The sequence below is a fragment of the Centroberyx affinis genome, unplaced genomic scaffold (genome assembly GCF_046629955.1).
Source record: "Centroberyx affinis isolate AG114_WGS23_722 - 3 ecotype Tasmania unplaced genomic scaffold, CSIRO-AGI_Caff_v1 ptg004049l_1, whole genome shotgun sequence".
Classification (NCBI taxonomy): Eukaryota; Metazoa; Chordata; class Actinopteri; order Beryciformes; family Berycidae; genus Centroberyx; species Centroberyx affinis.
In genome coordinates this window covers 518355-536044 of record NW_027281845.1, presented here as the reverse complement: position 1 = coordinate 536044, position 17690 = coordinate 518355, and the positions used below count along the sequence as shown (strand labels likewise).

General features: G+C 38.9%; 1 protein-coding gene across 1 annotated transcript; it reads right to left on the bottom strand.

Annotated features, from left to right (window-relative positions):
• Positions 1-1268: 1268 nt before the first annotated feature.
• LOC139663569 (immunoglobulin-like and fibronectin type III domain-containing protein 1) lies at positions 1269-16302 on the bottom strand. Its single transcript, XM_071542280.1, is given in 22 exon segments — positions 1269-1751; positions 2571-2701; positions 6232-6558; positions 6926-6968; positions 6970-7223; positions 7475-7667; positions 7806-7891; positions 8188-8496; positions 8687-8815; positions 8950-9126; positions 10085-10378; positions 10487-10628; positions 10812-10936; positions 12766-13038; positions 13166-13328; positions 13468-13581; positions 14412-14607; positions 14718-14763; positions 15300-15326; positions 15457-15556; positions 15942-16081; positions 16182-16302. Coding segments are annotated over 22 exon segments (3840 nt in total). The 5' UTR covers positions 16270-16302.
• Between the last annotated feature and the right edge of the window lie 1388 nt (positions 16303-17690).

Below are 17690 nucleotides of genomic sequence, written 5' to 3'. Positions count from 1 at the left end.
ACAGAAAACATGATATGTACTAATATGATGAACCATTTTCAAGTCTTCAGGTCTGTACCCCAGCAGCCCTTTCTTTACTTTTTTGTCTAAATATAATTCATACTTATAAAACAATGCAATAAGTGCCAGAAAAGTCACTGGTTGAAAGTCAATTTAGTATATTTTTCAGTGATAGGCAACTCACCTTATTTGAATTTAATTGAATCTGAATTGCAGTCAACCCCACCCATCTAGTACTCCATGCACTCCATGTAAAAATGTTTCCCATCCATCTAAATAAGATCTTGACATCACAAACCCATCACAAATCTAGGGACACAATGATGGGAATTCAATGATTTATCTACTTGACCTGAGGATAACAAGTGCAACTACGCGTCCTCCTCATCTTCCTCCTCTAAGACCTCACTCTCTAATTCAACTGGCTCCTCCTCTACATCTTCTGACTCTTCCTCTTCCAAAGACTCCTCCAAAACTTGCCCCTCTACAGTGTCCTCTGCCGTCTCCTCTTCTTCTCTCTCGCCAGCAGCCTCATGCTCCTCACTCTGTCCTGTAATTTCCTCTTCCAGTGGCTCTTCTGCAACTTCCCCCTCCACCTCCTGTTCCTCCTGCAGAGCCTCCTCCTCTACCTCTTCTTCATCTGCCGCCTCTTCAGCGTCTTGCCTCTCAGCCTGTTCCTCCACATCTTCTAGCTCCTCCTGCACCTCAGTGGCATCGATGAACTCCTCAGCTGCTGGACCCTCCTCATTGGACTTCACTTCAATTTGACCTCCACTCACCAACTGAGATATATAGAAGGATACTTTGAAGGAAATCCAATAGTCACAACAGCAACACATACTTGAAGCACAATACAGAACATAACAAAACACTATAATTAATGTGATTTAAAATGATAATAATAATATCATGTCATTGTAAAAGTAGCAGTGCCATACCTGGGTGTGGACATTCTGCAGCTGAGCCTTGATGTTGGAGTGGAGGGTCTGTGAAGTGAACAGCTGCTCATCCAGGGTCTTCTGCACTGAACTGAGCTTCTCCTCCAACGCCAGCGCCCTCATGGCCTGCTCAGCCCGGACAAACTCCCTGAAATATGCCCACACACACACACACACACACACACACACACACACACATACACACACAACCAGCAACAACGAACACTTCAGCATGAATATTTCCTCTTTGTCAAGTCAGCAAAATACTAATTATACTATTGCACAACTCTCAGGAGTAATGAATATTAAAGACGTGAGACTAAATTGAGCTCACTTTATTGCAACAACCTCCTGGCTGTTTGTATAAAGCACCACTTTATGAAGATCCAGGGACACTTTCAGCTCGTTCAGCTCAGAGTCTTGTTCCTCTAGCTGTACATTTAGGGCCTCCATTGACGTGAGCTGCTCGTCAACTCTGGAGTTTGCACTGGCCACAGCACCGGTCAGCCCAGCCACACTTGCAGCCAATGCTGAGCTGGAGCTCAAAATGGCCGCTACGCCTTCCTTCACCGCCTCAAACTCCTCACTCTGGTTCTTGAACATGGCCTGCAGAGTCGCCACAGATACGGCAACCTGCTGACTTTCTGCCAATCGGGTGTCCATGTCAGCGTGGAGGGCCCAAATCTGAGAGTGGAGGTCAGTGTTCTTCAGCTTCTCTGATGTTGCCAGGGCAACTTCAGCCGCCTGCTGAGCCTGTTTCTGAGCCTCTTCCAGGGCCAGGATCCTCTCCTCTACCTCCAAACCTGTGTCCATCTAGATAGAAAAATAGATAGATAGATAGATAGATAGATAGATCAAGCTCACATGATGTCGGTGCAGTTACATGATGTTTGCTTGCTATATTAGCCAGTTAGCATAATTTACATGACACTAGCATCAGCAATGGCTCTGAACTTTGAATGTCAAACTTTTAAAATGAGGTCTTGTCATGGATTAGGGCTGTCAGATTGTTGTACCTAATGCTGATAACAATGCTGAAAGACATGTGTAATCTGTCTATATTTGTTGGCACTGTAAATGTTACTGATATGCTATTCAACAAGCTTGCCGGGGAAACGTGATCATGAACTTTCAAACAGTTGGGCGCGCTAAAAATAACCACAGGAGTTGCTACCAGTGTCAAGCTAACCAGAACAAAATCACGTTTTCCGGTCATAGCTTTCAAAATAAAACCGTTAACGATACGTTTCAATACAAAATATAAAAAAAGAGGATATTGAGGAAGGCGTTGCTGAAGTTAAGTGAATATGAATTGTTTATTTTTTAAAGGGGTCGTTTTGTAAATCCCAATATATTTTTCCCCCAAAAGTTAAAAATGCTTTTATATTGAAGGCAAAGTCGCTTAACGTCCGGTACCTTTCTATCTGTCAGGCTAGCTTGACGCAGCTGGAGTAGCTCCATGCTCTCTACACGAGGAATAGGCCAACGGCTTAATAAACATCGATGTAATCACGTTCAAATAAACTAGCTGTTGCTTTAATTTCACCTTCGTACACGATAATGCATAATGAAGAACGGAAACATTCATGTCTACAACAGTCAATACAGATGAGTTTTCAGTGAGAACATTACCTGTGCATCTCTCATCCCCATCACCTGCTGCAACGTTGTGATTCTCGTTTGCATTGCTGTATAAGACTCCGATAGTTGGTCGAGGTTGTGCTGTTGTTGGGTACAAAACCAGCCCATTGTAGAGCCGCCAACTGCGAGGATAAGACACAAAAGAGCTGGGAAGACATATGCGTTTATCCCACTAACGTTAGTCTGTGGCGCCGACGATTCCAACAGAAGGGAAGTGTCTTCGAATTGCTGCTTGGTCCCACTCTTTGACTTGCGCTTGGCCATTTGTTTTGAGGAGAGAGACGACGAACTATCGACGAAGACTGTCTTCACGGAGAGGGATATGAGCAAAGTGTGCCTGTCTGGACTTTCAAAGGTACCAAGTTCTCTATTCAGCAAGACCCTATGACCTAGTCATTCATTGGACCCCCATAATGTTCAAGGCAAGTGTTGGGGATGGGGGCGTGGCGCCATATTACATAACTGTTGCAGAGAAGACCCTTCCTTTACACACCTCGTTTCACTGACAATAGGCATAATGATAGTGATTTGATCAATAATTCGCATAATTACATGTACATGTTGAGCTGCAAAAACTGTCTGCATGTCCTGTTGGCATGCAGTAGGCTATTACAGTTTTCTGTTTGGGGTATTTGTTTTCTTGTGCCCCTTCAACTTTCATATTTCATATATATACTTTCATACAAATCTTTGAACCCAGCTCCTACTGTATTTATTGCTGAATCAACAGGGAAATCCCATGAGTAGGAATCTATTTTACATAGCCCTGTACACAATCAAAATCTAAATACTCAACTTAAAACTTTGGACAACATGGCCAGACAATGCAAACACACATACTATAAGTCACTATAAACAACTACAACTATGTGCAATCAATGCTTCAAGTAAGTAGTATACTGCATCAAGAGGCTTCAAGGTAGAAGCAGCTGCATGCTATGATAATGTCCCCATAATATGAAATAGAAACATAAAAGTAGATTGAACTATTTGTGAGAAACCTGCACTATTTCTGAAGCTGGAACTTAATTTCATTTTCAGTTTTCTAGTTAACTCTCCAACATAAGCTTTGAATGACAGTTTTTCATCAGTCTAAATGCCAAGGTATTTATAAGATGACACCCTTTCTATCTGTGTTTCATTAAAGTGCGGATAAGGAGCTGGAACTGAGTCTTGCTTTGAGGAAAACAACATGTCCTTTGCTTTATCTTCAGTTAGAATTAATTTGAGATCAATAGGCTACCATTTGTAAGGCTTGGAAGTGAGATTGGAGATTGGAAAAAGAATAGAATTCCTCACAGAACTATAAATAATACTATTTCTAAAAAGCGTGAAGAGAAGTGGGCCTAAAATGGAACCCAGTTTGAAACTTTTTAAATTTAAATTCCACCCTTGCATACTCTTACACTGTTAGATATCATCAAGCTGTGATGTTCAGTGTGTTCCAAGAGTTATTTTGCAATGAAGTGTAGTGATTTTTTTTTTTTTTGGTTTACCCACCTTCCCTCAAGCAGACTAGGCCCTATATCTATATCTTATCTACTACTACTGCTACTACTACTACTGCTGCTGCTACTATTATTATTACCACTACTACTGCTACTTCTATTACTACTACCTACTACTAGTATTACTGATGCTACTGCTACTATTAATACCACTACTACTACTGCTACTACAACTACTGCTACTACAACTACTACTGCTGCTGCTAGTATTAATGTGACTGCTGCTACTGCTAGCCTACTACTAGGCCTACTATTAACTGCTACTACTACTGCTGCTGCTACTACTGCTACTAGTATTACTGTTACTACCGCTGCTACTACTACTAGTATTATTACTACTAGTACTGCCACTACTGCTACTCCTACTACTACTATTACTGCTAGTATTACTGCTACTGCTACTACTATTACTATTACTACCACTACTTCCGCTGCTACTGCTACTGCTATTACTACTACTTTTACTGCTGCTACTACTATTACTATTACTGTTACTTCTAGTATTACTGCTACTATGACCATTACTGCTACTACTACTGCAACTTCATGGTCAAGTAATTAATTACAATTACTCTTATAACTGTAATTGAATAGCTTTCATGTGAGGATTATCTGGAATCAGCAATTTTACTTGTACTTATTTTGCCTATGTTTGACTTGAGTATTGTACTTTGCTGTTTTTGATAACATATCCATTACAGAGTACATGTTGTAGTTTGTAGTAAGGCTTGTTTGAAATAGTTCTAGTTCAATTTGCATGGAAAAGATCATCTAACAATCTTTTTTTTGTAAAAAGTAACTCTTAGTAGCCAATATTTTTCTGTGAGTACATTTTAAATGAGACACGTTTTACCACTCAAGATGACTTTTACAGCAGTAATCTTACCTCTAGTTAAGTAAAATTTAAGCAAAGCAACAATACTTGATTAGGATATTTTGGCCCTTTTCTCACCTTGGGTGTGTTTACTTCTTCAGTCCAGCAGGTGGAACCAGAGAGTTGCCTTTACTTGATGCTGAGCAGCTCAACAAAACCACAGAGATCCATAGAGGAGCCATCTGCAGTCTCTGCCATTCACTGTGACTGCATGGGAGCAGCCATTGTAGAGACAGGTAGTCAGATTTATTCTTCTTTGATGTTTAAAGGCAATGCTAAATAAGTTAGTCACTTTCATTTAGAGTCCTTTTTCATTCTAAAAATGGAGTTATCTGATAAAGTAGTGAAAGTGGATGTGAAGTTAGTCTGTAACCTGCCTGAAGCAGCTGCTAACCCAAACAGAATTTCATCAGTCTGGGTTTCAGTGGAGAGTTTTAGTGTCCCATGATGGTTGAAATGCTGTTTCAGAGGCTTTTCCACTCTGCAAAGAATAACATTCTGGTGGAAACACTGAATCCTTGATATTTTTGGCGTGACAATGATTCAAATTATGTTACAGCATATTGGCACAAAATATCATCCGTTATCGATTTTAAACAAAAATATTAATTATTATTATTAATTATAATAAGTAATGTTAATATGAATTGTGTGTGAAACACCAGTACACATTAGTGAAACCATCTTAAATATCCTTCAGGCAAAGAATTACTGATTAACTTTTCACACCGATTGGCCGAAGTGGGGCGTGGCGGCTTCTCATAAAAATGCATAGGCTATAACCTCCGAACGGATGCCAGTTATGGCTGTGACTGAGATTAAGGGCTATACAATTAAACTTGAATTGACTTGAAAACTAGAATGAATGACAACACAAACTACGTTGTATTTTAGTTTATTTAACCACACTTCTGTTAAGCAGGGAGGTGAAACATTCAGATACCTACAGTAGGTTAGCATATAATGATTTTTTGCCAAACAAAATGGTTCACGTCTGTTGGATCTTTCTAAATCAATGGTTAAAAAATAGTGCAGCACATTTGCTGACAATGGACTAAACAAAATCTATAGCTGAATTTGTTTCAAACACACTAAGACACACTAAGTTGGTTCAGCTTCTACCGTCCAATCACGTTGCAGTTCTTCACTCTGTAAAATAAATAAATAGAGCAGTAATATATTAGTGTACATATGCAATAGTTTCACTGCATACTGTACTACATACTGGGGGCAAATACATGATTCTTCCATCTTGTACAACTGTTTGTACCTCGGACATTCAGCATCATTGAGCACTCGGCTGTCCCCAGTGGGTTGTTTATGGCAACTTTGTATTCCCCACTGTCTTTGGGTCCCACCTTTAGTATGAGCAAGGAGCAGACACCACATACATTGGTGATGTAGTAGTTGGTGTTTGTATTCAGGCTGATGTTGTTGCGGTACCACGTCACACGAGGAGCTGGATCACCCTTAACAGCACAGCTCATGTAGCATTCATAGCCTTGTGGAGCTGTGCGCATCTTCAGGGGGACAATAAATGATGGAGGCGACTGGAAATCAAAGGCTTTTGTCTCTGGCATTTCCAGTTTGAACTTTGCTGAGATACAAAGAAAAGGACATAGAGTCTAAGGTTTAAGGCAAAATTATGATAGTAAAGTCTTTGTAAAATTTGATGACGACAATGATTATAAAATGGGATTCTTGACTGATTTGTGGCCTTGTGGTCAGCACCTTCCAAGACAATCTTCCCTTGACATGCAATAGATAATGGTATTATAAACAGTGCTGCAGGAGTACTTATCAAGTGATTGAATACATACAGGTAAAGGTGAAGGCATTTGTAAATAAACTGGTTCTTCCCTGAAGTCATCGAGGCTATTGGAGGACCCATGGTTTTGGGTTGTGTGCAGGAAAGTGAGAACTGATTGTGAGATTGTCTTTGTGATTGAACTGAAGACACAAACCTCTTTCCTTTTTGGTTCCCCACGCAGGGGATTCAGTAGGTGTTTGAAAGGCCCATGTCATTTTTAGCAAACACCCTGAAGTAATACTCTCGACCAGGCAAGATGTTGATGACTGTGCACTTAGTGTTGAAGAGGTTGTCTGCCACTGTCCTCCAAGTGTGTTTGAAGGAGTCTCGCTTGGCTACCATGTAGTGTAGCCTGTCATCCCTCTTCTCGTCTGGAGAGGGAGTCCAGGACAGAGTCACTGTTCCAGGGACGTTCTGCTCCAGCTCCACTGGACCTGTAGGCTTGGGTTCATCTGGAACCAGGTTGAGAGACACGGAGATCCAGATTACTGATGCTAAGAATAATAACTACTTGTTAATGATCAAATGTTTTTATGAAATTGTAACTTATGGCAACACTTGTATTGTCCTCATTAGCTGACCACATTACAAGAGATTTAACTCAATGTATGATTAATAATAGTAAGATTTCCTGCTCATCAGGATGAAGATATGAAATCATAATCAATGGTGGTACTTCATGGCTCTTCTTACTGAAATTTACCTGTAACTCTGATTTCAACATTGAAGGTCTCCAGGCCCACAAGGTTCTTGACAGTAATGGTATAGATGCCAGTATCAGAGTGCTCAGATGTAGGGATTAAGAGTTGAGACCCTATATCTGAGTTAGTAATTGTCACATGTTTGGGCACTGAAACACCGTCTTTCAGCCAAGAGATATCTGGCAAGGGGGAGGCCTGTGAACAATATGGAAGAAATAAAATAAATTGATTAATGAAATCTTGATAATGTTAGCTTTTCAAGGACACAAAATAACATTCTCTATTGAACATTCTCTAGTGAATTAATCAGCAGGAAAATCTCTGGCACAGTACCTCAAAGTTGATGTTGAGACGAACTGTATTTCCGGATCTGACCACCACAAAGTTCTTCATGTTGCGGCCTTTAAACTTTGGCCTTACTTTGAGGGTAAATTTTAGATAAAATATTTAGATTCTTGTTCATTTTTACTATTTTATCATTAGCAAACTGTCTGGTAGCTTTTGATTCAGCCATTTTCATCTATTGCATCCTATGAACATAAGCTGTTATATAGACATTTGGAAATCAAAACCTTTTTTGTCTGAATTCTTATTCCATTGTTGTTCCCCCAATCACAGTATATTGGTATTTCCACACAATTGTATTAAATATAATTTTGTTAATTGTCAAACCTTAGGAAAGTAAGTTTTTTAATTAAATTGAAGGATTTCTTACCAGGAGGAGGCATGGCGATGATGTAATTGTCAAAGCCCTGAGGTTCCCCATCACCTCCATAATTGGTAGCAATCACTCTCACCCAGTACGTAGCCATTGCCTTCAAGCCAAGTACGGTGAAGGAAGTTAGAGTAATTGGGTTGGCATTACAGCGAGTCCATTCAAGGTTCTCTATTGGTCTGATCTCCACATAGTACCCTTGGGCTTCATCCTGCACCCCTTTCAGCTCCGTAGGTTTAGTCCAAGCCAGAGAAAACGTATTGTAATTGGAGGATGTTAACTTAAGGTCTATGACTTTGCCGGGGGGTTCTGGAATTACAGTAATGTGATGTTTTTGTCCTGGTGTTAGTGTGGAATTTCACATTATACAAAGAGCAACAGTATTATAGAGAACACATGGCTCACTTGGGGTCATGACGTGCTTTGGGTTGCATTGTGCCAAAGCCAGTGAGTGAACAGAATTGCAATAAAGTGTAGGAATTCAATACGATTGGCTTACTCATAGGATTTCTTGCAAAGACTGTGTCACATGGGATGCTAGGTTCACCGGCACCAGATAGGTTGACAGCAGACACTCTAAATTCATATGCTGCACCCTCAATGACATCCTTCACTGCATACTTTGTATCTAAGAGAAAGGGAAAAAAATATCAGTACTTTAATAGAGATATCTCATTATGCATGCTCATTCATGGATTGTGGTATATTGGGCCAATTGTGGTATATTCCTGGAACTCATCATATGAAAGATCTTCACCTTACCTTTAATTGGCCCTTCCTGGTTCACAAGGCTCCGGTAATTGGTGCCCTTCTTGTGTTTTTCCAAATTATATCCCACTATTTTGGTTCCTCCAGTGTCGCATGGAGCAGACCATGTCAGATTGATGCAGTCCTTAAAGGCACTGACCACTTTAGGTGCTGCTGGGGCTCCAGGATAACCTACGAGAGAATCGTGACAGCCTATTACTCCTGTGTTTATGGCATGTACCTGCACAGATTTCACCAGCTGGTCTGGGGATTCCGACTGGCAACCTTCTGGTCACAACACCATTGCTTTAAGTTTTAGAATACCACCACCCTGTCGATTCAGATTAATCCAGCATGAAAAAACTCTGCTGTTGTATGAACAACGGCAACTCCATGGGTTTCCTCAAATCTAAAAGAGGCCCAAAGTTGTAGAGTATAATTCAACCTTTTTTGCCATTCAAATGCTATCTTTTTGCATATTCTGACTTTGGGCTTCCTTTTGAGTACAGGAACCCCTTTTTAATGGTAATTTTGGGCTGGTGTGAAGGTTGCAGCGAACACAAACGTTTCATTCCTTTACTTGGATCATAGGTAAACCCACTTAAAATCCATTGTACAGTATTGTGGAATGTACAGTAAGTTTCAGTAAAATTCATAGGTTTTCATGTGACAGTAGTGACAATTATTCCTTACTTACGCAATACACCAGCTGATATGTCTTCTGTCTCCAGGTAATCGCTGATGCCTTCTGCATTCTTGGCTTTGATCCGGTAACAGTATCTTCTTCCAGGGTCTACGTCTGAATCTTTGTAACTTGGGTTGTTACCAGGGATCTCCCCTAGATTTGTCCATTTATTGCGCCCCACTTGTTGCCGTTCTATGATATAGTTTGTGATCGGACATCCGCCGCTGTGCTTTGGTGGTTTCCATTTGAACTCAACAGATGTTACAGCACTTTCCATAATGTCCACAGGTCCTTGTGGTGGAGTGGGTTTGTCTGTTGAGAGAAAATTAAATGAGAATGCTTCAGTCTTTTCAGTAAAAAAAATTATCGGTAGCAACAGCAAAAAGTATTTACGTCTTTACAGTATGTTGTGAAATACGTCATCATAACCAATAGGCTGCAGGTTTCTTTTTCTTATTAACTCACCCAGTACAATAAGCTTTGAAATTGCCTCTTTTGTACCAAATTCATTCTTGATTTTGATTTTCACCTCTCCACTATCCTTCCTTTGGCATTTAGAAAGGCGTAGTTGGCTCTCACTGGGTGATGTTTCAATCTTCACATTGAGGCCAGACAGAAGCTCATCATCATCCTTATACCACTGTATAGTCATTGGTTCCCCACCCGAGAATGGCAGCTTCCATTTGGCATTTTCACCTGCCTTTACAATGACTGGCTCTGAGAATTTTCCCAGGGCGTCAAGATCGATTTTTGGTGGGTCTGTCAGAACAAAAGAAAGTTAAAAATAACCTTAAACCCCTTCAATCAAATCAATGGTTTAAAGGGTTTTTTTTTTTTCTAAATTATATCACCAATATTCATTCGTACCTTGAATATTAAGTGTTGCTTCTGATTTACGTCCTTCTGCCTCAAAGCGGTACACAGCTGCATCATCATTTGTACAGCAGTCAATAATCATCTTGTGACAGGCTCCATCTTTTATGATGGTTACCCCATCCTCACTGGTTAGCTGTTCAGATAAAAATTGAATATTAATTTTATACATTAAGTTTTGTATTTATACAGTTGAACTGCAAGATATTTGATTTAATTCTGTCAACGTATTGAGTGGAGTCTTTTACAACCTAGGAAACAAAGACGTGCATGGCAGTAGTCTTATACACTGGTAATTCTCCTTAAACAATTGACTTACCAACTTCCCATTTTTATACCAGCATCCCTTAGATGTCTCACTGCTTAGTTTGCAGGATAGCTCTGCCCGTTCACCAATATTGGCGACAGTATCTGACAGCCCACTAACAAACTGAACGCCTCTGTCTGTAAATCACAGTAAGAAACTGTCAATTAAAATGATTCAATATATTATGAAACCATATACAATTCCAGTTCAATTAGATTTTTACCTTGCAAAAGGTAGTGGTAGTGAGGTAATGACAAGAATTAATAGACAAAATGCAACAAGAGCAAACAAATGCAGAGACAGTGCAGAAAGCACATCAGCCACACAATTTTCTCATTATACGGCATAAGCAAATAAAGGATAGCCATCCTTGGAATGCTCACTTACGGTCTTGCCTTACCATTACTTACTGATTGCTTTGTAGTATACATTATGTCTCTCTCTAGGGCTCTACATACAGCAGTGCAGGAGATGTCTGAGTATGTCATGAATGTATTATTATCTGGGTCATTTCCCTAATCCTATCACACACACACATGATTTCAAATGCCCCGTAATGTTGATTATCACTTTACAAAGATTATAAAAATTGCATCCCAATTTCCACCAATTTATAATGCGAACATGTTGTTTTTCTATAGTTAATAGTTTAAATTAGGTCATGAATTATGGTTATTGTCTCCAACATTGGCATTATCTCTTGTCAAGCCTCTTGTTATAGTGAGTAATTATCATGATAAAATTCAAAAGCCATTTACTCAGAAATGGTTTTGTGTACAATCTTCATCTCACATGCCACGTCCCGCAATAGTGAACCCTTATCTAAATCTTACCATATCATGTGCAGATTTACAGGCAGTGCAGTGGAAGGTCTCACCACACCTCTGGCCTCAACTGTCCTTTTCCCAGCTCATGATCATATAATCTGAATAATTTCTCAAAAGAATCAAGCATCCCAAAACTGGACTATAAACATCAGATTAGCAAAGCTGACAATATTTGCAGTAGCGGAGACACAGAAAGAGCAGTGGAACTCAAACTTTGATCACAGTCTTGATTACATTAATCTCAGTTAAACACATGATGCAGTCTTTTTAACCAATGCAATGAGCAAACATGTTCTTACCTACAACAGTATCAGGAACCAAGGGGCCTGTTCGTACTCGCTTCTTTTTCTTATCTTTTTCATCATCCCCTTGCTTTTTGTCCTCATCATCTCCATCTGCTAGGAGGTTCTTATTCTTGTCTTCTCCATCCCCCCCATCTCCATCTGCTAGGATGTTCTTATTCTTGTCTTCTCCATCCCCCCCATCTCCATCTGCCTTGCCACGAGAACCATCACCAGAACTATCTCTCCCATCTCCTCCATCCCCTGTTGCAGCTCTAGCTGCTGCATCTGCAGCATCCTTTTCGGCTTGTGCACGTCTGGCTGCCTCCAAGTCATCTTTCTGTTTTTGTAGTTTGGCTTGCTGTTCCAATGCTAGTTTAGTCAGGTCATCCTGATCCCCAGCTGTAGTGGCCTTACGACCTTTACCAGCGTTTGGATCAGCTGAATTACAGTGAACACATAGAAAGCGGGAGAATAAGTCATTTAGTTTTGTTGAAACTGTTAAAACTATGATTTTAAATAAGCAAATATTCAAGGAACACTTCTGGGAAACAATGATCCCACGTCTCTGGGTACAGAGAAGTGGATACACTTACCAAAGTTAGATTCAAATTTCAAAAAATAGGTGCAAAGATACAACTTTGAACACGGTTTTACATAGTTTTTTAAAGTTTTACAAAGTTGTGATTATAAGAGTATTCAATTATGAGTCCTACAATATACAGTATGTTGAAATATGAATTGACATAAATTATTGGAAAAATATTACAAATAGTTGCTATTATTGTTACAACAAGCATCATCTTTACGGTTTTAATTTGATGTCAGTACAGAAACAAAGTAGTAAAGATATCTCACCTTCCACTTTGAGAGAGGCACGGCTGGAGGCAATGCCAGCAATTGCATAATAGGCTCCATTATCTGCCATTGCACAATCTTTCACTCTTAATGTGTGAATGAGTTTGTCCTCTGAGACAGTGATTTCATATTTGTCCCCGTGTTCAACTGATGTGTCCTGTGTTGACCAAGTAATTCTGTTGAGGGGGGTTGATAAGGCACATTGAAAGATGGCATCCTCATTTTCAACGGCCTTCACATCCTTAATCTTGGCTATAAACTCCACTGCAGGGACTAAGAGAGGAGAGAGAGTGTTAAGTGTTTGGAACATAAAAATCAAATATTAGATTTTTCATTCATAAATGTGCCTTGATTTCTGTTGCCAATACAGGCGCCCTGTTTCATTATTGTTATGCCTTACCTTGAAAGTCAGTTGTGAGAACATTTGCCTCATCAACGTCAACCTGGTAAAATCCAGCATCCTCAGGCTGAGGATTATTGATGCTGAAAAGATACTTTGTCCCAGTTTTCTTAAGGCTATGTTTTGACTTTTCGTCATTACCATATGGAACCATCGTCCCATCCTTTTGAGAGAAAAGTAGTGAAATGAGGTTTGATGTCAAATATATATAAGAGTTGGGAAATGTATGAAGCCCCTTTTTAATTAAATTTGAGGAATGATTCTTTGTAAATTATGCCTCTTGGGATATGCTTTCAACTCACCTTGTATAAGTTAATTGTACTGTTGGGATCCCATAGTGTCATGTCTAGCCCAAATTCAGCTGTACCATTTGGTTTCACTTCAATTTGTTTCACATTCTCCAGGTTTTCCACAACCTACACAGAGAAAGAATGACATAGTGTAGACTAAGTTAAAGGATTGAGTCCTGTGTATGTGACAATGTTTGACTCCCAGATTCACCATTGAAGCTGCTGTATTCATTTTGTCATGTGCAAATCTTAGGTATATTCACACAAGGCCTTGAACAAGGTGTATACATGTTAATGCGGCACTAGGTCAGATTTTTCTGTAAAAATTCACCTGTCTTGTCAGCCTAAATCACAAAGTAGGGCTGCAGCAGAGATGCGTGTCCTATCCCCCCCTTATTGAGACCCTTTAGATTTGACCTATTTGCCTAAATGAAATTCTGGGTTTGGGTATCACTGGCTGGAAATTTTCTCTGCCCACAAGTGACAAAAAAGTTAAGAGCGAAATGCAAAATGTCTCCTAAACAGCAGAGTGAATGCTCCGTCCGGAGAAAGCTGGACTGCTGAACATGAATGTGCTGTGTGTACTTTACTGATGTCACATTACATGATTTCTGCATTTTGAAGTCTGCAAAGCTCAAACACTTAACTCTCACCACCATTTGGGCCACCAAATTTGCCCAGTGTAGCTTTAAAAAGCTTTTTGCAAATTTCATAACCTATCATAGCTCAAAATAAAATTATGTTTTTCCTCATTGCTTACAAACATTACCAACATTTTATAGGCTCAAAATACATATAAAATTCATGTTAAGCTGTAAGCCCATGTATCAAAGGATCACTCAATCAATTTGAGCATGTCAGAAGAATCAAAACATCAACAAAGCCAGTAGTGGGATGGAAGTGTTTCAACAGGAGGCACCAAAGTGCAATTTCAGATTGGACCTTCAACAGCATACCTTTGCCTGTTCGTCTTTCCTTTCCTTTTTCATCTGGCTCAGTCTTTTCAACATCCAACGGAAGTCAGTAACTCCAAAATCGAAACAGATTTTTTCATAATCCTTCTTCGGTGCACACAGAAGCAGTTCCCAGAGCTTAGGATCAATCTCTCCCTCCTTCTTTGGTGGGAGTTGTTTTTTTCTAGTGACAACCACGCTGAATAGAGAAATAGTAAGAGCAGTTAATATTTAGTAATTCTTATTTTTAGTTTTACATCAGTACACATTTTAAATGAACTTATATATATATTTTTTTTCTTCCTTTACGTTTTCTTAAGCATTGATCTAAAATCCTGTGGTACTTGTCCCTTTCCTGCAAGAAAATGAGAAAATATTTTAATCAGAAAACATTTCATTAGATACAGGGTTATTTGACAAAACAATTCCGCCATCATAATAGTTTTTCTTAGCTCTTCATACAATATATTTAATACAAAAATTCAACTCTGTATGATGTATAGGATATCTACATCTGTTTCATCTAGGTGAATAGTAATGGGCCCAATTCAGATCTTTGTCCTTTTTTCAGGTGATACTGTTGGAACTGCCATGTTTATTTTGACCTAGCTTTTTTTCCCAGCTAATTCAGAGATCATTATTTTCATTCACAGTATAGGTCTAATTTTTAATTGCCATGTTGTTATTGAAACCTCAATCTTGTTATTGCTGCTGAGATGCCTTAAGTATTTAAGAAAAAACATATCTAGGCATTCTTTCAAAAGACTTCAAACGAGAAACTTGTGGATAGATAGATAGATAGATAGATAGATAGATAGATAGATAGATAAACAAATGAATGAAGGAAAAGCTGAAGAGTGGAAACTTTTTCGGTCTGTACCAAATTCATACCTGTCTGGCCTTTCTTCTTGAATCCAACTGAAAAGAAAATTTTTCAAAATAAGTGTATAGTTGAAACTACTGTCTATGAAACAGCCACTCAATTAATAATTATAATAATAGAATTATAATTGCAAAATATACATTACACCGTAAATCAGTTTCTCACCTTCCATAACATTCAACGTAGCAGTGCAAACAGCCTTTCCATATTCATTGGTGGCAAAACATTTGTAGGTGTCAGCTTGGTCTGGTTTTATATCAGGTATCTGATAAAGCAATATTGTCATATTTAGATTACATCTGCAGCGCAGAATATTAGATTCTGTCTCCCATTGACATGAAGAACGAGCTTTTCTAATTAACTGAGGTGAAGTACATTATTGTCGCGCTGTGGGTAAACTTAGAATGAAAGCAAGGCGGTAATTCAAAGTTTACCTCATCAACATTTTAAGCAATTTGTTATACAGCAAGTGTTGGAGTGAAGGAGGATTTCTGGTTTGCTAACTGTGTGTATCTGCCCCTTGCCACAGCTCATTAATACAATTTCCATATTGCCATATGTTCAGTATATTAGTTTTTCTATATTTCATTAGATCTACATTAGGCCTAGGTCTAAAAGGGTTTCATTTTACTTGCATGCCGTTATCTCACCTCAAGAATGTGCTCCCGAGCTCGTTCATCATATCTGGTCTTATACTTCTCTTTGTCGGCGACTTCGCCCTTATTACGCCCCCATGTGACAGTTGGTGCTGGCTCTCCAGTAACCATAGCTTTGAAAAAGGCTTTTTTACCTGAAAATCAAAATGCAACAAAATTACATGACTGTGATACAACTGTAAATGATGTCAAATAATTTGGTTGTGATCACATTTTTGTTTGTTTCTTTTTTACCTTCTTGGACAGTCAAAGGCATTGGTTTCCGGCTGAAATCCGGGGTTGACTTTCCTGCAGGAACTTGCTCAACATACTGAGTGATCATAACCCCAGGAACTCTGGACCTTTTTTTGATAGCCACTGTTAAGTAATAATAATAACCATTAAGATTAGAAAATAACACTTAAATAACACTGAAATTAGCTTTGTGAGGTTGTGAAAGCAAACAACAGGAAGCCTACAAGAAAGAGGGGAAATACAAAACATTAGAAATGTTTTGTGTGTGTCAGTAATATATTCACACTTTTTATTAGACCTGAGCAAAATCATGGGCTTGAATATGGTTAAAAATATATAACTTGAGCTGCTCAATCTATCTTGCCAGGCACCAGTCTCAAAATTGACCCCAGCAATCAAGCCCCCCTCATGTTTTTTTAAGTATTAAAAACATGAACAAATACAGTGTATTCAACTTCCATTTTGCCCAGGTTTTGTAAAACACACACCATAATCAAACAGGCATGGTTACTGTCTTCATTAATGCCTTTGAGGTTGTATTTTAGCCAATATGTCACAAGAGGTCAGTGTTTCCTTTCTATTTGTCAATCAACAGAGCTCAGGAAATCAGGAAAATAAGGCACAAATTGACATGGTAGATACCATTAAAATCTGTTAAAGTTAGCCTTTTTGTCATTACCTTTTACTAATATGGATTTCCTATGCATTGAGACGACAGTACAAATAGTCCACTTTTGATAATTTCTTCCCTATTATATGATAGGTAAGAGAAAAGTGATAAATTCAAATTTTTACACCAACAACATAGGGCTTGTGTTGTTCTTTTGAGCCCTAAAAGCAGCCTTTTTCCTCTGTGTATCTAAATAGGATTTCAGCTGTAGGATGACTCAGCCCAACAGCACCACTCAGGTGGTGTGTGGAGCCTGACTCAATGATTAACTAAATTACCAGCCCCTAAATTTGTCCAACAGCCAAAAGCTATTGCTCTCCTCCCATCATGCCCCATATTATAAAGTGGTAACTTTTTGCAAGCTAATTTCCCCACTCAACTCCATAGGAAATTTAGCCAAGAGAAAACCCACTGTTGACATGAGTCTTTGCAACTTAAGTAATGAGGGGCAGCTTTTTCATTTTCTCAGTTTCATCTCACCTCTCTGAAGGGCCCCCTTCATCATATGCATGTCATAAGGTGAAATCTCTATCTGATTCATTTGCAAAATTTAAAAAAAAAAAAAGGTAAAAAGGTTCACTAGTCCAATATGTAGGCCTAATATCAGTCTTCTGACACTGGCACAATCTAAGATTTTTAATGAGAAACACATTTATTATAGAGCAGACAGAGCTAACAGAGAAATTAAATTACAACTTCAGTAATAAATGTATTGTGGGATTTGATTTGTTCAGTTTGAAAGATTACCCTTGGTCCTGGTAAGGAATACTGCCTTTTGGGTAATTACTTTATCAGGTTTAATGAGTGAGTCCTTGTAGATGCCCTGGTCGGTTTAGATA